Source organism: Lissotriton vulgaris, chromosome 6, assembly GCF_964263255.1.
Source record: "Lissotriton vulgaris chromosome 6, aLisVul1.2, whole genome shotgun sequence".
In the NCBI taxonomy this organism is placed as follows: Eukaryota; Metazoa; Chordata; class Amphibia; order Caudata; family Salamandridae; genus Lissotriton; species Lissotriton vulgaris.
Window position 1 is genome coordinate 89,689,999 of NC_141694.1, and position 21,368 is coordinate 89,711,366.

At 48.6% G+C, this 21,368-nt stretch overlaps 1 protein-coding gene across 1 annotated transcript in view; it reads left to right on the top strand.

Moving 5' to 3' along the window:
- The window catches only part of LOC147706847 (exportin-5-like), a 2,027,127-nt gene that overhangs the window by 877,021 nt on the left and 1,128,738 nt on the right, over positions 1-21,368 (top strand). The window contains exon 17 of the mRNA XM_086926003.1: positions 9,156-9,245. Within this exon, the coding sequence (XP_086782129.1) occupies positions 9,156-9,245 (90 nt within the window). The remainder of the gene's footprint in view (positions 1-9,155; positions 9,246-21,368) is intronic.

Here is a 21,368-nt window from a genome sequence, read left to right on the forward strand (position 1 = left end):
ACTAAGCCGCTGGTGCATGATGGATCACAAATGGCGTCTTAACCCGGACTGGCGCAAGGTCTGTTTAGACAGTGGGGAGAGCTTTGGTTAGATCTATTCACCACCAAAGAGAACGCACAATGTCCGCAATTCTGCACGTTGAAATTTCCAAGGCGGAACTCACTAGGCAACGCTTTTCATTGCAAGTGGAGTTGTGGTCTGTTGTACTCCTATACCACTTCTGCCCAGAGAGCTGAAGAAGTTCAGGTGCAACCAGGCCCAAGTCATTATTGGGGCGCCGGACTGGGCTCGAAGAGTTTGGTATCAGGAGCTACTCAGTATGGCGATCGATTCCCCCGATCCGACTGCTTCTTCCGTAGGATGGTCCTCCACCCGAACCTGTCCAGCCTCCACCTCTGTGTGGAGATTGAGCGGCGGCAGTTGATTCCTTTTGACTTTCTTCCTGAAGTCTGTGATGTCATTCTGGCAACCAGGCGTCCCTTCACTAAGTTGGTATACGCCTGCAGGTGGAACAAATGTGTGGCATGGTGCACAGCAAAGGCTGTGGATCCCCTTTATGCCACTCTTTCAGAAGTTCTTCTGTTCCTTCTTTCCTTGGCCCAGCAGGGCTCTGCTCTGGGCACTATCAAGGGCTATCTTTCCGCTATTTGAGCCTTTCTCAGCCTACCTGATCATCCCTCTCTTTTCAAACCCCCTGTTGGAAATAGATTTCTCAAAGGCATTACTCATCTTTTTCCCTCCTATTCCTTTCGTAAGGCCACAGTGGGACTTGTATCTGGTTCTTACATATTTAATGTGCGCTCCCTTTGAGCCTCTCCACAACTGTCCTCTTAGTCTGCTGACTTTGAAGACTGCTTTCCTGGTTGTCATCACCTCTGCCAGGAGAGTGAGCGAGCCCCAGGCCCTTTCTTGTAAACCGCCTTTTCTTTCTGTCCATACGGACAATGTTGTGCTCAGAACACATCCATCCTTTCTGCCAAAGGTTGTCACTGCCTTTCACATCGGGCAGACCATCACTTTTCCCACCTTCTTTCCACCTCTGCATCCTTCCAGAGAGGAAGAGAGGCTCCACCGTCTGAACCCAAAACGTGCGCTATCATTTTACCGGAACTGCACACAACAGTTCAGGGTGGATGGCCTGCTCTTTGTTGGCTACGTTGGCGCCAAGAAAGGTTGGGCCGTACACAAGCAAACAATGTCCCGATGGGACGTCTTCTGTATTAAAGCCTGTTATTCTCTGGCTAAAAAGGAGCCTCCTGTTTGGCTGCGTGCCCGTCCAGTTCAAGTTCAAGTTCAAGAATTTGTATAGCGCACTACTCACCCAGAGGGTCTCAAGGCGCTAGAGGGAGGGTGGGAGCATTACTTATCAAATAGCCAGGTTTTGAGCTGCTTTCTGAAGGAGAAGTGGTTCTGTGTAAGGCGGAGGTGGGTGGGGAGAGAATTCCAGGTTTTGGCCACTAAGTAAGAGAAGGATCTTCCTCCCATGGTGGATCTATTGATGCGCGGAATTGCGGCGAGGGCTTGATTGGATGAACTTAGTTGGCGGGTGGGTGTGTAGAAGGACAGTCTTGTGTTGAGGCCTTCGGGTCCTAGGTCGTAGAGGGCCTTGTGTGCGTGGGTGAGGAGACGGAACGTTATTCTCTTGTTGACGGGGGAGCCAGTGGAGGTCTTTCAGGTGACTGGAGATGTGAGCTTGACGGGGGATGTTAAGTACGAGTCTGGCTGAGGCGTTTTGGATGCGTTGGAGTTTTTTCTGTAGTTTGGCTGTGGTTCGGGCGTAAAGGGTATTTCCATAATCCAGACGGCTAGTGACCAGTGCGTGGGTGACTGTCTTTCTTGTTTCGGTGGGGATCCAACGGAAGATTTTTTTGAGCAAGCGTAGGATGTTGAAGCATGAGGATGAGACGGCATTGACTTGTCTGGTCATCGATAGGGAGGAGTCTAGTATGAAGCCCAAGTTACGTGCGTGATCTGTAGGTATGGGTGCTGTACCCAGGGCCGGTGGCCACCATGAGTCGTCCCAGGAAGAGGGGGATGATCCTAAAATGAGGACTTCCATTTTGTCCGAGTTTAGTTTTAAACGGCTGTTCTTCATCCATTCGGCTACTTCTTTCATTCCTTCGTGTAGATTGGTTTTGGCGGTGTTTGGGTCTTTGGTGAGGGAGAGGATCAACTGGATGTCGTCTTCGTAGGAGATGATGTTGAGGTTGTGTTGTCGTGCGATGGATGCGAGGGGACTCATGTAAACGTTGAAGAGGGTGGGACTGAGAGATGATCCTTGTGGTACGCCGCAGATTACTTCGGTGGCCTCTGATTTGAATGGGGGGAGGCGGATTCTCTGGGTTCTTCCGGCGAGGAATGAGATGATCCAGTCCAGGGCTTTTCCTTGTATTCCGACGTTGCTGAGGCGTTGTATGAGGGTGCTATGACAGACTGTCGAAAGCAGCGGAGAGGTCAAGTAGGATGAGGGCAACTGTTTCTCCGTTGTCCAGTAAAGTTCGGATGTCGTCTGTAGCTGCGATGAGGGCGGTTTCGGTGCTGTGTTTGGCTCGGAATCCGGACTGTGATGGATCAAGGGAGTTGTTGGATTCAAGGAAGGTGGCGAGTTGACTATTGACTGCTTTTTCGATGACTGGTCGGGAAGGGGAGGAGTGAGAGTGGGCGGTAGTTCTTAAGTTCAGAGGGGTCTGCTGTGGGTTTCTTCAGGAGGGCGCTGAGTTCGGCATGTTTCCAGCTATCTGGGAAGGTAGCGGTGTTGAAGGAACAGTTGATGACATCGCGGAGATGGGGTGCGATGATGGAGTCAGCTTTGTTGAAGATGTGGTGGGGACATGGGTCGGTTTGTGAGCCTGAGTGGATGGAGTTCATCAGGCGGATGGTGTCTTCAGTGGTGATTGGGTTCCAGACGCAAAGGTTGTGAGAGTGCTGTTTTGGTTCGGGGGTGAGTGGGGTGGGCTGGTCTTCGGACTGGTTTTCAAAGCTGTTATGTATTTCGGCGATTTTGTTGTGGAAGAAAGAGGATAAAGAGTTGCAGAGGAATTGGGATGGAGTGATGTCGTTGGTGCCGGCGGTGGGGTTGGTAAATTCTTTGACTATGTTAAATAGTTCCTTGCTGTTGTGAGCGTTGTTGTCAAGTCGATCCTTGAACGCTGATTTCTTGGTGGATCGGATCAATTGGTGATGTTTGCGGGTGGCGTCTTTGAAGGTGGACAGGTTGTCGGTGGTTGGGTTTTTTCTCCAGGTTTTCTCGAGGGTACGACATAACTTCTTGGATTTCTTAAGGTCATCGTTGAACCAGGGTGCCTTTTTGCTACCTTGTTTGGTCTGGTGGTTTTTCAAAGGTGCTAATTCGTCAGCGCTGTGGGTGATCAATTGTGTGAGTTGGGATGCAGCTTGGTTTGGGTCCGATGATATGGTGGGAGGGTTTTGGTTTAGTGATGTGAAGAGTTGTTCGGTGGTGATTTTGTTCCAGTTTCTTCGATGAATAGGTTGGGGGGGGGTTGAGGGTCTCTGTCTTTTTGTAGCTGAAGTGAACGCAGCTGTGGTCCGTCAAATGGAGAGTAATGGTGTGATCGAAGGAGATGTGTTTGCTGGAGGTGAAGATAGGATCGAGCGTGTGACCGGCAAGGTGCGTGGGGGTGTTGACAAGTTGTTTAAGTCGGAGGTTGGCCATGTTGTCTAAAAGGGTGGTGGTGTTGCTGTCGTTTTTCTTTTCCAGGTGGAAGTTAAGGTCTCCCAGTAGAATGTAGTTCTCTGAGGTGAGGGCGTTGGGACGTGGTGTCCCCTTACAAGACATCTGTCCGGCAGCTACGTGGGCCTTGTTGCACAATTTTACTAAGCATTAATGCCTGGACAGCCAAGTCCGGAGAGACGACTTCTTTGGCCGTTCTGTTCTCTGGGACTTTCTGGTGTGATCTTGGTTCGCAGACCCACCACCGGGGTTGGTATTGCTGAGTTATCTATTCGAAGGTAAGGAATTATCACAATGTGTTTCTTTCAGATGAACAAGTTACTTACCTTCGGTAACGATATATATCTGTAAGAAACACTTCCTTACCGCCCAACCCAACTCCTTGGAAGGGTCCACTGACATCAGAGGCTCTGCCAGGCTAGGCCTGACTACCTCTGGGGCAGTTTCTTCACAAGGGGTCAGATCAGTTCCCTGAGGAGGCTGATCCTTTCCTAAAGTCTGGTGGGAGGGAGATTTCTCTTCCTCCTCAATGCTCTCTGTCTGAGTGGAGTGATCCATAGTTTCAGGCTTCACAACACTATTATCTGTCTGAGTTTGAGCTGTGGCCATCACAACTCCACCAACCTTTTCAGGAAGGGACTCAGTTTGGGTATGGGCTGTGACCATCACAGCCTTGCCAACCTGTTCAGGAAAGGCATCTTTCTGGGATAGGGCTGTGACTGGCACAGCCCTCCTGACCTGTTCAGGGAGGACATCTTGGACTGGGGCTGTGGCTATCACTGCCCCACTAACCTTACCATGGAGGTTTACCATTTTAAAATGGGTTTCTTGCTCTACCTCAGCCCAGGCTGAGATCTCTAAATCATTCCCCAGTAGGCAATCTACAGGCAAGTTTGGTGACACTGCCACTCTCTTGCGGCCAGTGACACCTCCCCAGCTGAGATTGACCACTGCTATGGGATGATCTCTCTGTACTCCATCAATGTTGGTTACCTGGTATATGGCTCCAGGTATAAGTTGCCTTGAGGGGACTAGGCTCTCAGTCACCATGGTAATGCTAGCCCCTGTGTCTCTGTAGGCCTCAACTTTTGTACCATTGATGAGGGGCTCCTGTCTGTACTTGCCCAAAGTGTTGGGACAAGTTGTGAAGTTGGCAAACCCCATGCCAGTCTCACAGACAAGAGTATCTACGTTTGGGAACCTGGTTAGGCCAGAGTCCCCAGGAACTCCCAAAGTAAATGCACCCAGATTCTTGGGGGCACTCCCACCACCTGGGGGATTACTACTAGTAGTAACAGGAGGCTGGGAAGTTTTATTTGGGGGTATGTTCTCCTTATTGTTGTTGGCCTTGGGGCAACTGCTGTCAGTTTTGTAATGGCCTACCTGTTTGCAGGTATGACAATAAGGTTTCTTTTGGGAATTGGAAGGATTTTTGGACCCACCCTTTTCAGAGGAGTTTTGGGGCCCTGGGGTTTGATCAGAAGATTTATTCCCACCCTTCTCTTGAGGCTTGGTTGATTCCTTCTTTTGGTCACCACCCTGGTTCTTAGGCCTGACCCTGGTTCTGACCCATTTGTCTGCCCTCTTACCCAATTCTTGTGGAGAGGTCAGATCAGAGTCTACCAGGTGCTGGTGTAATAACTGGTTCTGACAATTATTTAAGGCTTGCTTTCTCATAATTAGATTGTACAATCCTTTGAAATCAGTAACCTTACTTCCCAGTAGCCAGCCTTCAAAAGCCTTAGTGGCACAATCAACAAAGTCAGCCCAATCCTGAGACTGAGTTTTCTGGGTGTCTCTGAACATCAACCTGTACTGTTAAGTTGTTAAGCCAAACCCATCAATCAGTGTATTCTTCAGGACTTGGTAATTGTTAGCATCCTCAGCTCTAGTGGTGAGGAGCTTATCTCTACCTTTGCCTTCAAAGGAGAGCCACAAGATAGCTGCCCACTGACTCTGGGGGATGCACTGGACAGTGCAGGCCCTCTCCAAAGCAGTCATCCATTTGTGGATGTCATCCCCTTGTTTAAAGGGGGGCACTATCTTACTCAAGTGTCTAGTGTCTAAACTCCTGCCCTTTTCTCTAGGTAAAATGCTGCCACCAGTGGGGTCTGCCCCACTCAATTTCTGCTCTCTAGCAAAGACAAGTCTCTCTTTGGCCAGGGCAAGTTCTTCCCTTTCAATCCTCAGATTGACTTCCCTCATCTTTGCCTCATGCTCTCTCCTCTGAGGGGATGTCATCCCTCTGTGAGAAGAGGTCTGAGAGCCATTGGTTCGAATGGATCTGTTAGAGCCTCTGGATAGAGACCTAACTCGTCCACTCCCAATGTTAAGCCTGCCTGAGAGTGGCCCTGGGGGTCCCCCAAGTCCATTCTCATGCCTGCTTAAGTTGGTCCTGGTGAGTCTACTGACTTCTACCTGACCCTTATGTAGGAGGGTAGATACCGGACTATGGTTACCCCCAACATTTTGTCTGGTGTTTTGCTGGTTTTCCGACTTAGTTGACCTGGGACCCTGCTATTCAGGGCCCCATGCCCACTGCTCTCTCTGTAAAATGGATTCCATGTACCTTAGGTACATATCTAATTGGATACTGAGTCACCTTATCAGTCCCTGTACAGTGTACCTTAGGTACCCAGGGCATAGGTGTACCCAGGGCCTACCAGGGGCTGCAGCATGTATTATGCCACCCATGGCTGGCCATCTAAATCTGACACAACTGGCTGCACGACAGCTGGGGCAAGGTGGTGTAATCACTCTTTGCTTTAGATATAGTATATCTATATCTAACCCTAAAATGGACACATGTATTCCTATCAGTCACTCCTATGGCAGGCCTTAACAATCCTGAAGGCAGAGTGCTTGGAATTATGTGAGATGGTGCTCTGGCATGAGCTGAGCCCGTTTGCAGCTTGCGGAACCAAGTCCTAATAGCTGTTCCATGATAACGCATACCATATACTCTTAAGTGCATTATAATCCTCGCAGTTATTTGCCAACTCTGGTATCGCTTAATCAAAACATGTCGAGTAAGGTGTCATACGAATTGGAATACTAACCCCTTGCCAATTCTGGCAACGGGGTTAGCATTCCACCCTTCTAGAGGGACACGACATGTATGTAACTGTGAACCCCGGTTAAAGTTAACTCGAGCCTCAGCATCACAAAATGGATGCTGCCACCACAGACACAAGTCTGACCTCCTGCTGCTGGGAGTCCTTCCAGCGAGGAGAGCTTGGACAAAGGGTTTCCTGTCAGGGGCGGTGCTAGCACCATCCCAGACAGGGTTTTGTGTATCCTAGGTAGGCAGGGCTGAATAGGAAGGTGACTGCAAGTGGCACCTCGGTGCTCACTGTGCATATGCCGGCTTGAACCAGTTCCAGGGGCACGCCAGCCCCTGAGCTGGGGAACGTCCGGACAGGGGAGAGGGGTGTAACCACCCCCCTTCCTGGTCCCACCCATGGGCAGGACCTAGTCGCGTACCAGCCCCTTTCTTTAGAATAAAGGTAGGAGCGGGGACCCTTCCAGATTAGATCATCTTTGAATCCTGAAACTACTTTCTACGAAAGGAACTCTCGACTTCTTCTCAAGATTTCTCCCTTGTGACTAAGGAGTAGTCACCCTGCATCAGCAGGCACCAACTAAGCAACCTGCGGTTTGCTGCACTTCCTTCCTCCGGAACCAGACCGACCAGCACGACGAGACCCGGCTTCCCTTGCACCTCTGACCTCTACCTGCATCATCAGCCACGCTGAGATTCGTGGGTGTGACGAGACCTCGAGGGACCGGCCATCTTCAGAACTGCACGACGCTTATCCAGCACGACCGCCGAGGGATCCTCGAGTGAGTGCTTTGGGGTTTGAGAAGCCCTAACCCTGAGCAGCTCCAGCACCGAAGTCCAGCCCCCCAGCATCCACGAGATCTGTGTGGGGCCCTTCTGCTCTTTGCTGCTCACCGCGTTGTCCGGCCACTTGCCTGCTGGCTTGTAGCCCTCCTGACGATGAACTACGACACTTCCATCGCTGGTCTGGTTGCTCCAGACTGGCCCTTGCTCCCGTCCAACAGAGGAGCACCCCGGACCCTCCTGGTCCACTCCAGACGCAATTTTGAGTCCACCGCATGGGCTTGCATTTGCCAAGAGTTGTTGCCCCAATCCTGGGTCCAGCATCGCCGACAGCAGATACCTTCGTGCGACAGCTCGCACCTCCATCCTGGTCGCCGACAACGTCTCCGGGTCTGAGAGACTGCAGAGCCCAGCGTCGCCCACACACCTGGTCTAGGTGACTCCATCCGGTGCCATCCTGGTGCCCATCTAATCACTGGCTAGTGATTCAGAACTCGGTCCCCTATGCTTACAGGTCGTCTCCATCATCGATCCAGGCTTGGATCACATCGAACATCTTCACTGGTCGCCTGCCAGCAACTTCTTCTTTCAGGCTCCTGGTTCGTTAACGAAGAATCCCGACGACACTTGAACCCTATACAGCCGCAGCCCCTGGGCTAGGTAAACCGAGTACCACGGTGCTCCAGCGTAGAACAACTCTCTAAGTGTCTAGATCCACTTTCGTTTTTGACCTACCTAGTCGGGTTCGCCAGAGAACACTAACTTTGCATTTGCTAGTATCCATAGACTGTGTCCCGCATTACGCGTGAGAGTTTCCACTCTGCACACTGCGCTCCTAGGCCTCCTGCTTCAAATCTAAGGGTTCAGCATTGTAAGCCTAGCGATTCTAAAGTCTCTGAGAATAGTTACTTACCTGCTAGCAATTCGCATTCCACTTCCATAGTATATGGTTTTTCGTGCCCCTCGGGCATTTGTGTAAATTGTGCGACTTTCAGTATTTCTTTAAGAGTTTTGTATTGTGCTTAGCGCCCTGTCCTCATGAGAGTCCAGGGTTGTTGTGTTCTAAATAAATATCCTTTTATTTTCATAGCAACTTGTGTGGTGTCCTTTCACTTGGTGTTCAAGGGGTATATGTGATGGTATAACAGCTGGCTTAACACGCCCTCTTGAGTTTAGCCTAAAGACTGCTCTTGTCCATGCTACTAGGATAGCTGGTCTATAAGGTTGACTTACAACCAATCATCAATAAGGGTCATTTGGACTGATACATAGTGATCACTAGAATAGTGAGCACTGCATATCAGGCCAACTTCTCACAGCCTGACCAATTAGCTTTGAGAATGCAGGTTCTTAAGAGGACCCTAGCTTTGATAGACCTAAATGTCACTGTAGTTACTACTGTCATTTTAAATGGTGTAAACAGCCTCCTGACAGTTGAGATGGGTTTGGGAAGCTGGAGGGTCCCATTCTTCCCAAAACCACACTAATAGTTTTGTCCATATTCCCAACTAGTGCTGCATAGATGTCTGTCTGAAGACATATTTCACGGCTTTAGTAAATGATATGTATTCCTTTATATAACTGCTGCCTTTGCCTTGACAGTCATTTTTGTTTTTTCAGGTTCCAAAGTTGCAGATTCAGAAGGATACAAAAACCTATGCCTTAGCATGCATTATCAAGCTGTGTCAGGACAATCCCACTGTTATCCTGGTGAGTGAATCATCATAGTATGAACTCAAGGCAATCGTACAGACTAGAAGATAAAGCCTGTACAAATGAATGCATGGTTTACTGCTGACAGATGACATTGATTATTGGGTGTGATAACGTCTCTTTGTTTTAAAATCTGAGGTCTGATGTACCATGGACTTTGCATTTTGAAGTCTTAATTTGCCGTACACGCTATGAATTTCAGTGCATATGTTGCGAATTGCTGGGAGAAAAGGTGGCAAAGGGGACACCACCTCTCCCACCCTTTGCTATTCACGCTGGTAAGCACAAATGTTTTGCAGTGGTGTTTGTGGTTTAAAAATATGTAATGGATTGTGCCTGCTGAAACAAGGTGGTAATCATTCTTAAAATTGGTTTCTGTCACATTTTTCCAGCTTAAATTATGCAAATGTAGGCTCCAGATGTTGGAAGTAGAGACAATGTTCACATGGACCACTGCTTGCACATATGTTGCATTGACACCCCTGCCTTTAGGATACATGGGTTGCAATGGAGGCATGTTGCAAATGCAGCAGTGGTCTGCGGCACAATGCAGTCCTTCACTCCAGCATCCCCTTCACTCCAGCATCCCTGCTTTTTGCAGCGCGTAACAATGATTTATTAATAGTTATGAGAAGACCTATTAGCAGCTTTTTAAGCACCCCTCAGACTGCAAAGGCAGAAGCTGTTTGCAGCTGCAGTAATAACATTTCAGTCAACAAAGGGAGAGACAGGGTTCAAGGGCACTCTTAGTCCCCAATCAGTAGATATATCAACAAAGGAAGAGTGTCCGTCAGTATGGAGTTAATATAGTGGAGATAGCACGTAAAAATATGAGGCCAGCTGTGGTTGGTCAAAAGGCTGGCCCAACTTTCAAGAAAAAATTCGTGATTTTTTCAGGAAACCCTCACTCACCCTAGTGGTGACATGCTTCATCATCGGGTCCACTAGGGAGATCGAGTACCTCCCCAGTGTGCTACGACGCCAGGAGACTGCGGAGCAGGTTTTGTGAGAGTGAAGAGTGAAAAAGGTGTGGTTAAAAATGTCAGAGGTTGTCCCAAAAAATCATTTATTCGCTGGTCAACTTGAACAGAGAGAACCAAGGGAAATATTTGTTTATCCAGTATTGGGGTATCTTTCATAGATTTACATGCCTTAATCATTCCCCGTCATCAAGATGGGAGTCCAACGGTAGAATATTCAAGCAGTACCATGATCTTTCATAGGCTATAATGGCCAAAGACCATCTACCCATCAGCTGTTAGCTCCCTCTAGAACACTCCCAGAAGAGGCCAGTTCTACTCAGATTTTCACCGCACGTCGTGTAGGTGGGAGTATCCCTGAGTGCTACTCAATTTTTTTTCTTTAGCAAATTTGGACATCAGGTCAAACAAAAGAGGCCTTTTCCGCCCTCGTAAAACCTGTGGAAAGAAAAGGGTCCATGTGGATAAACCACACAAAGAATGTAAGAATCGCCTATATCCTAGGCAAGAGGTGAGTTATTGTAAAATCTGTCTCACTTTCTCAAACAAGTCCCTCAAGGACAGAGAGAGAAGATTGTTATTGTGGCTCCAAACCACAAAATAACAATCTCATTCTTCTGATGAAGAAGAGGGCAGAGCTTCAACATCCCACAAGAGTGCTAGATCCAAGGACAGTTTCTTAGGTGAGGGAAGAAAACCTTTTAAGCCTTCTCAGGGAAGGGCTTCAAGTATGGAGAAAGATACTAAACACGCTTTTGAACCCGCATTATCTGCACCCTCTACACCTGTCAGGAAGGAATGAGATCGCCCTAGAGCCTCTTCTTCTGATCGGTAAGTAGGAAAACCTTGAACAAGTAATCGCCGACGACAATCTATGTAACATCGTCCACGGCAACGGTGACGACGTTGATCCAGTCTCCTATTCTCTCTACCAGAGTCTCCATGTTGATGATGGGAGCTTCATCGCCGTCGAAGGCCCCCAACGCCCCTCCGTCGGCTGCAATGCTGTCAACGAAGATCCCTATGATGACGGACTCGTCCACTGATGGTCCATTGATGAAGACACCGTTGACGACGCTGTGGACGACAACACCGCTGATAACAATACGGCCGACGACAACCCTGTTGACGAAAGAACTGCCCTTTCCCAAAACTTCTGCACCGTCGACTCTTCAGTCAACGAGGATTCCTCAAGTCACTAGAGTAACAAAGACATTCTTACACCCGTCTATGCAGGACTATAGCAAGGTATCCCCTTAGCTTCCATCACATCTGTTGGAAGTTTATGTAGAAGAAGAGGATGATGATGATGGCCTCCATTGGGTAGCTGACAGCCCCTTTGAGCTTCATGTGAAGTGCCAGGAGGATAACATGGAGAATGAAGACTATCAGGAAGAGGCGCAATATTACTAGCAAGGGTATATGTCTCCACGTCACAGTTATCAATTAAACTTTCGACCGGAAGCACGACCCAGGGACATGGCCCAACTACCACTATTGTTAATAGAATATCTTCAAGCCATGTTGGCGGATTATAGAGAAAGATTCCCTCCTCGGCAACATCAATCAGAGAATCAGTTACCTCAAATGGAAGAACATGCAGGTACACCCGGTCCTCAACCGCCTAGCACACCTGCGAATATGCCGGGTGCGGGGCAGTTAACCCAGGAGCACAGAACACTTCCTCCTCGGAAGAAGATGTAGAGGAAGGCGAACTGCCAGATCCAATATCTGCTCCTGACCCTTGGGATGACTACGTGATTCCAACACCATCCCCTCCTCTGCACCTTCTGTTAGACTCTCCTCCAGAAGATATTGGGGTGGGGTTTCACAGCTTAGGGCGGGGCAGCCAACAGGTTTCCTTTGCCTATTGCAGTGAGGCAAACTGAATGTTTCCTATACAACTTCAAGGAAGACACAAGAAAAGTGGTACGGTCCATACCTATCATTGAACATATATGGCAGGAAGGCATCAGGATTATTAAAAAAAAAAAAAAAACAGCGTCCATTCCACCAGTACTGCCTCGTGTGGAGAAGAAGTAAAGGCACTGAATGACTCCTCCATCTTGCCTTATTGGACATCCTAAAGCAGATTTGGTCATTTCTCAGGCAGTACAAAGGCAATCTAAAAACCTGGCTACCCCAATTACAGTAAGTGGCTAAACTTGATGTTGTATTTTTGGTTCTAGTCTTGCTTTTGTGTTCTGTGATCCGATTTTCAATTTGCGCTTTGTCTTGCCTATATATGCTTTCCCGCTTGGGCATTTAATGCAATACACCACATTGTTGGAGTTAAAATCACTAGTGTGTTTTAGGTTAATTTTCTTTCATGATTAGGGATGAGTTAAGGTGTTGCCTACTATTACATTGTTGCAGTGTATGCAGTTGTTACATTTTCTTGTGCCGTAGTAATCAGCTTGGCTCTCGGTTTGCTGCGGAGAAGACCACATATCTCATAAATTTGTGCCCATAGTGTAAGCAAATAAAGGTTTACGTTGAAATAAACCCTTAAAATTATCCTCATTTTGTAGTAGGTCCCACTGTGAATTGATGATCTTTTTCACTGCTTGTCACAGTTGAAAATCTTGAAACAAATACTACCCTCTTCTCATCCAGTCTGGATTGTGGTTGCAATAATTCAAATTGGTATTTTGTCTGTGCCCGAGATAGTCATTCCTGACGAGTATCCTCCGGGTAACCCCGTGTTTTATAGCGTTGTCTGTATTCTTGTAGCGTTTATGAACTTATATCCGGGTCAGAACAAATCCTATGAATGCCTACGGGCACTACTACTTTGCTACAAGTGGAGGCTGATATATATAGATTCGTGAGGCCACTGAGGTTACGCCATTTCTTCACCAACATAGCATCTAATGAACAAAGCATCAATGAATGTCCTGACACCATATTCAAACCTAGAAGTACATATATCCCACCGGTGTCCCACAAAATGTTGGATACATTCAAGGTATTTGTTCAAAGGGATATCAAAGAACTGAAGTACCAAAAGAAAAAGAAAGACAACCTCACAAAACATGAGAGAACAGTAATCAAAACGTTCGAGGCATGTGGGCTGCTGAATTCATATCTGTGCATAGATCGCCGCCTAGTGTTGGGTCCGGATGATTGCACATTGTTGTCCTGGAAGAGTCTTCGAAGTATCACGAGATAGGTGGCTCCTCCCATGGACTACAGTGCGCATGGGCATCAACTCCATCCTCAGATTGTTTTTTTCCGCCATTGGGTTTGGATGTCTTTAATTCCCTCTTGTCGGAATCGATAGATAAACTTTCTCGAGACCAAAAGGTCTTTAGTCTATACGTCGGTATTGTTTTGCGTTCGGCTTTACTTCTTCTAGCTCGACATCAAGCCGATTTCTGTACTTCCGCGTGCTCTTGGCGCAGAAGGCCTAGTCGACGCTCCCAACTTATCGACCATCCATCATGGACCGAAGTCCATTCAAGAGATGTCCGGTCTGTAACTCGAAGTACCCCCACATCGACGTCCACCCGGTGTGCAACAAGTGTCTGTCGCCGGACCACGATGAGGCCAAGTTTATGGCTTGTTCACGCTTCAGGTCCAAGAAGACACTTAAGCTTCGACGAGCTGCGCGCCTGGAGGCCAAGCAATCTGCTCCGGCGCCTGCGGACATCTTCGATGCTGGGGATGTCGAGGAAGAAGATATCCAGGACGTTTCGGAATCAAACCCCGCGTCGGACGTCGAAGAAGACTACGACGCTGATGCTGAGGTGTTCGAAAGCGAAGAAGTCGTCGAGGAGGTAGGAGACTACGATGGAGCCCTCGGGGCCATGGAGGATAGCTCGGACGAGGAGCTTCCTCAAACTGACTCTGGGGCCATGCCTCTTTATAAGGCCCAGGTCGAGGGATTGCCTTCGGGCCTTACCCAAGACTTCGATATGGGTTCCACGGGCCCGCCTTTGGGCCCGGCCACGGACATTGTTACCGAGCCACTCCCTGGCAAAACAAAACCGAAAGTGAAACCTGAGGTCTCGACGCCAGATACTGCGCAGGTGCAAGCAACGAAACCGAAAGTGCGCATTGCTTTGGTCGGATCGAAGGCTTCGGAGGCTTCGGCGCCGAAGAAACCGAAGATGGCTGCCGAGCCGAAAAGCCAAGTCAAGGGCGTCTAGACGAAGTCTGCCGCGCCGAAGACTAAAGTAAAGGTGGTCGATACTAGTGCGCCAGCGCAGAGGCCCGTCGACGCCAGCAAGGGCCTTGTCGACCCGAAAAAATCTGTCGACGAACCGAAGAAAAACCTCGGTGACCCAAAGAAGCGACTCGATGACCCGAAGGTCCCCTCTCCCCCGCGTCCGCTCGACAAGGCCAAGGGCGCTGCGCCTCGTGAGTCGACTACAAAGGTGGCCTCGAAGGATTCGACTCCGAAAGTGGCCTCGAAGGACTCCGCTGAACCGGCGCGTCCATCCGCCACGTTCACCAAGAAGGTGACGGACTCCTTGCAGCGCATCAGGGACGGCACCGCGGCGGTCGAACCGAAGGACCCTACGCCTGCGAAGCCTGTGGAGAAACCAGTTAAGGCGTCCACGCGATCTTCTTTACGTTGCTGCCTAAAACGGCGCCGAAGGCTTTCGCGCCTAAGGCGGTGGCCAGCGTGCCCGAAAAGGTCTCCTCTGCACCGAAGGCGTCATCGGTGGTCCACGGCCCGCGACCTCGACGACCTTCGGGGGATGAGCATCAGGAACATTTCATCGACGCTGAAACGGGCAGGCTTTCCCTCCTGAAGCGGAAAATCACCCCGGAACCCCAACTGGAGTCTTACAAGATCCCTCTCAAGAAGAAGAACGACTCTGCTTGCTCTCCAGTCTTGGTGGAGCCCCTTTCACCACAAACTCATGTTGTCTCGCCCACTTGCTCTGATGTGGACGCTGGTGAGGGTGATGAGGAGGATGAATACAGCTATCCAGTCTATACAGACCCTGAGGATACAAATGAGCCCTGGGCAGCTGGTGGTGACCCTGGGGATCCTCATTCAGGACAAGACCCTCAACTCTTTTCTGCAAAGTCTTCACCAACAGAAGACTCTGCTGCCTTCAATGCCCTCATTGAACGGGCTGCTAACAATCACAATGTCCAGCTGCATGCTGACCCTGTGGATGTGGATTTCCTCTTTGACACTTTTTCAGTATCAGAAAAAACTGTAAAGACTCTGCCTATGCTAAAAGGTGTTTTGAAGCATGCTGCTGAGATCTTTAAAGAACCAACCAGGGCAAGGGTGATAAACCCGAGGATTGACAAAAAGTACAAGATGGCGCCTACTGATCCTACATGTATTAAAGGACAGTTGCCTCTGGACTCCCTTGTCGTCTCGAATGCCCGGAAGAGGGCCAATTCTCAGACTACGGGTGATGCTCCTCCCCAGACAAAAAATCCAAGGTCTTTGACGCTTCGGGGAAGAGGATGGCAGCACAAGCAGCCAACATCTGGCGCATTTCTAACACACAGGCGCTTCTGGCGCGCTATGACAGGGCGCACTACGATACACTAGAGACCCTGTTGCAACACCTGCCTGATCAATACAAAGAAGGGGCTGAGATGCTAATTCAAAAGGGGAAGCTAATCACTAACGCTTCCATTAAGTGCGCTCTGGACGCAGCTGATATCGCTGCCAGAGCTATAAACACCAGTGTCATGCTTCGGAGACATGCCTGGCTGAGAATCTCTGGTTTTAAGCCAGAGATCCAAACCACCATCCTGAACCAAACAGTTAACCCAGATCACCTGTTCGGCCTAGAGGTTGACACCACCCTAGAAAAAATAAAAAAGGACACTGACACTGCAAAATCCATGGATTCCTTACAGTCCCAGCAGTTTCGGGGTGGGTCCTTTCGTCGCTCCAGCACTAGAGGCGTCTCAAGGGGTCAGCTTTCCCAATCCACGCAATACCACAAGGGCAACACCCAGACTACTTATGCCAACAAGAGTCGAGGTGGATATCGCGGCAACAGCGCCAAGGGCAGAGGACGTGGCAACAACAGCTCCAGGTCCTCTACCACCAGCAAACAGTGACGCCTTGTCACTGCCTCCCGACCACACAACACTGGTCGGGGGGAGACTCCAGCAGTTCCTGTCCGTTGGGAAATCCATCACCACGGACAGGTGGGTCAGAAAACTTATCCAATACGGTTATTGTCTGGAGTTAACATCCACTCCACCCAACATGCCCCCAAGGCACCGTCCTATGTCGGACGAGCACTTGCACTTATTGCAGCAGGAGGTCACCGTCCTGCTGCAAAAAGGGGCAATAGAGCTCGTGCCTATGAAAGAAAGACGCACAGGCGTCTACTCCCTGTACTTCCTAATACCAAAGAGGGACGGGTCCCTCAGGCCCATCCTGGACCTCAAGCCACTCAACTACTACATCCTGTCGGAGCACTTCCATATGCTGACCCTGCAGCAAGTGCTCCCTTTGCTCAGGCAGGGGGATTTTCTCGCAACTTTAGACCTAAAGGATGCGTACTTTCACATTCCACTGCACCCTTCACACAGGAAATACCTCAGGTTCACCATCCAAAACCAGCACTACCAATTCAAGGTTTTGCCTTTCGGTGTCACCAGGGCACCCAGGGTGTTCACAAAGTGCCTGGCGACAGTGGCGGCACATCTCGGGAGACGAAACATCCACGTCTACCCCTATCTGGACGACTGGCTCATCCAAGCGATGTCAGCCCAGCAGTGTGCCGCCCACATGTCCCACACCATTCACCTCCTGCACGATCTGGGATTCTCACTGAATTACCCAAAGTCCCACCTCCAGCCCGCCCACATACGGCAGTATCTGGGTGCGACCATAAACACTCTGGCGGCCACAGCACAGCGAATTCAGTCAGAGTCAGCAGCATTCAATCGCTGATCCAAAAATTCAGACCTCAACACTCGCTTCCAGCAAGAGTGTTCATGCAGTTGATAGGCATGATGGCCTCCTGCATTTCCATAGTCCCGCACGCGAGACTACATATGCGCCCGCTTCAGGAGTGCTTAGCACGTCAGTGGACTCAGGCTCACGGGCAGTTGAAAGATCTAGTGTTGGTGAGCGGTGGGGCATACAACTCTCTGCATTGGTGGAATCCACGAAACCTTTCCAAGGGCCGACCGTTCCAAAAGCCTGTGCCACAGATCATCCTGACGACGGACGCTTCTCTCCAGGGATGGGGAGCTCATGTACTCCATTACACTGTGCAGGGACTATGGACGGAACAGCAGAAGAAGATGCACATCAATGTTCTGGAACTGATGGCGATCTTCATGGCACTAAAAGCCTTCAAAGTACATCTGTGCAACAAGGTCGTGTTGATCCGGACGGACAACATGACGGCAATGTACTACATTCAAAAGCAGGGAGGAACACACTCTCCGCAGCTGTCTCATCTGACTCCGAGCATGTGGAAGTGGGCCATTCAGAGGAACATCTTCCTCATGGCAGAGCACCTCCCGGGCAAGGACAATCAGATGGCGGACCTGCTCAGCAGGCACAGCCACCAAATGCACGAGTGGGAGATACATCCATCAGTTCTCCAATCGTACTTCCGAAGGTGGGGTCATCCAGAGATCGACCTGTTCGCCACAAGGGAGAACGCAAAATGCCAAAGCTTCGCCGCCAGGTTCCCACACCCACAGTCGCAGGGCAATGCGATATGGATGAACTGGTCAGGCAAATTTGCGTATGCTTTTCCTCCAGCACCTCTGATACCGCTGGTGGCACGCAAGCTCAGGCAGCATTCGATGACTCTCATCCTGGTTGCTCCAACGTGGGCTCGCCAACCATGGTACACCACGTTTCTAGAACTGTCCGTGGTACCGCATCAGAGGTTACGTCTCACAACCAGCCTTCTGACGCAGAGCCATGGCGACATTCAGCATCCAGATCCGCAACAGCTCAACCTGGCGATCTGGCTCCTGAAGTCCTAGAGTTTGGCTACCTGCACTTGCCTTCTGACTGTATGGACATCATTCGGGAGGCAAGGAAGCCCACCACCAGAGCATGCTATGCGGCAAAATGGAAGCGGTTTGTCATTTATTGTGCAGACCACAACATTAACCCGCTAGATGCTTCTATTCAGAATATCATCTGTTACCTTTTCCATCTGTACAAATGTAATCTGGCCTATGCTTCCATTCGCATTCATCTATCTCCAATGCCCGCTTATCTCCAGAATAGGTAGCACCTCTCCCTCTTCAGGGTGCCTGCCATTAAGGCTTTTCTGGAAGGACTCAAACGAGTCATTCCTCCGCGGACTCCACCAGCTCCGGAGTGGAACCTCAATGGGTCCTCCCTTTGAACCACTGCATTCCTGCGAGATTCAGTTCTTGACGTGGAAAGTGTCTTTCCTCATAGCAATTACATCGCTACGGAGGGTTAGTGAATTACAAGCCCTAACTATCCAAGAGCCATTTATTCAAATTCATTCCAACAGGGTAGTGCTTCGCACGAACCCTAAATTTCTTCCCAAGGTTGTGTCTCAATTCCATATCAACCAGACTATTGAATGATCCTGTTTTTTTTTCAAAATATCGAGTCATTGGCGGAGCGGATGCTCCACACCCTTGACGTCAAAAGGGCCCTGATGTATTACATCGATAGGACCAAGGATTTTAGGAAAACTAAGCAACGCTTTGTCGCCTTTGCACCACACCACAAAGGTAACCCTATTTCCAAGGCTGGTATTGCTAGGTGGATCGTTAAATGTATCCAGATCTGCTATCTGAAAGCAAAACGTACTCTTACCATTCCACCAAGAGCCCACTCCACCAGAAAGTTGGGGGCCTCTATGGCATTCCTTGGAAACATTCCTTTGGAAGACATATGTAGGGCAGCCACATGGTCTACCACACACACATTTACAAAGCATTACTGTGTTGATGTGCACTCCAAATTGCAGGCAGCTGTGGGGCAGGCTGTTCTCAAAACACTTTTCCAAACTGCTGCAGCTGGCACGGGCGGCCGCCGCTAATGAAATGACTGCTATGTATTCTATGCACAGATATGAATTCAGCAGCCCACATGCCTCGAACCGAATATGCTATTTACCAGTATGCATCTGTTCTTGGCATGTAGGGCTGCTGACATTCATATCGCCCGCCCTCCTCCCCGGCGCCTGTAGCAGCTGCAGAATTCACATATACTTATAGCATGGTCATCATTCACTGAGTTTCACTCCATCTGGGCCACAATGGCTAAAAACAATCTGAGGATGGAGTCGATGCCCATGCGCACTGTAGTCCAGGGGAGGAGCCGGCTATCTCGTGATACTTCGAAGACTCTTCCAGGACAACAATGTGCAATCATCCGGACCCAACACTAGGCGGCGATCTATGCACAGATATGAATGTCAGCAGCCCTACCTGCCAAGAACAGATGCATACTGGTAAGTAGCATATTCGGCTAGCCAATTATCCCAAAATAACTATGCAACCAGCAGATGAGGGGGAAGCAATCATAATTATGGACCTACTATATTACCTAGCAAAAGTGAATGCTCATGTGAAAGACAACAGCACGTATATTAAATTGACGTATGATCCTACAGTACAACTACAGGAAATATTGGCTAAATTACTCACAGATGCTCTTGCCCAAAACTGGATTAACGAACAGACTGAATCCTTCCTCACTACCATGAACCTATGTAGACCAGAACTGTATATGATTCCAAAAATGCACAAAGATGCTCTGAATCCACCGTTTCGGCCAATAGTCTCAGGTTGCAGCTCGATTTTCGATCCTTTTGGTAAATTTATGGATCACTACTTACAAAGATTTGTCCAAGGATGGACTATGTATCTTTAAGACACTGCACATTTTTTACAAATTTTTTCTGCATTTGAAATTGACATCTATGAAACTACCTTACTATGTACCATTGACATACCTGCGCTATATACATCTATACCCTATGTAGCAGGTTTGGAAGCTGCAGTGTGGGCATTACTTCAAATGGAAGATGTTGGCATGGAGAAAGTTTTCATTTTACAACTTTTTAAATTTTGTTTACACAACAGTTACTTTGAATGGCAAGGGCAGTTGTTTGCACAACTTACGGGGACCTCCAGGGATTTTCGGGGGCCTTGGCGTATGCAAATATCTTTATGTCCCAATATGATCATGATCACATCTTGACGAACCCATCCTGGTGGCAACGAATCCCTTTGTACTGTCTGTACATAGATGATATTTTTCTAATATGGACAGACACAGAGCGAGCCTTAATATCAATGATACAGACATTGAATAAGTCGAATCCAAGGATTCAGCTGACTTGCAATACAGGACAAGAATATACACTGCTTGGATGTTCTAGTGAACAAATCTACTAGTAATGTCAAATTTGACACAGCAATATACAGCAAACCGACAGATCGGAATAATGCATTAGCTTATAACAGCTTTCACCCAAAGTGTCTAAAAGAAAATCTGCCATATTCACAGTTTACACGCATTCGTAGGATTTGTTCTGACCCGGATATAAGTTGAGAAAAGCTACAAGAATACAAACTACGCTATAAAACACAGGGTTACCCGGAGGATATTCTACAGGAATGCCTAACTCTGGCACGGACAAAATAACGATTTGAATGATTGCAACCCCAATCCAGACTGGATGAGAAGAGGGTAGTATTTGTTTCGAGATTTTCGACTGTATCACAAGCAGTGAAAAAGATCATCAATTCACAGTGGGAACTACTACAAAATGCGGATAATTTTAATGGATTATTTTAACATAAACAGTTATTTCTTACACTAGGGGCATAAATGTACGAGATATGCTGTCTTCTCCACAGCAAATCGAGAACCAAGCTGATTACTACTGCACAAGAAAATTTAACAACTGCATACACTGCAACAATGTAATAGTAGGCAACACCTTAACTCATCCCTTATCAGGAAAGAAAATTAAACTAAAACACACTAGTGATTGTAACTCCAACAAGTGGTGTATTGAATTAAATGCCCATGCTGGAAAGCATATATAGGCAAGACGGAGCGCAAATTGAAATTCCGGAACACAAAAGCAAGAGCAGAACCAAAAATACAACATCAAGTTTAGCCACTCACTGGGGGGGTGGTTAAACATACCATTTCTAATCTTAGGTTTAAAATCATTGA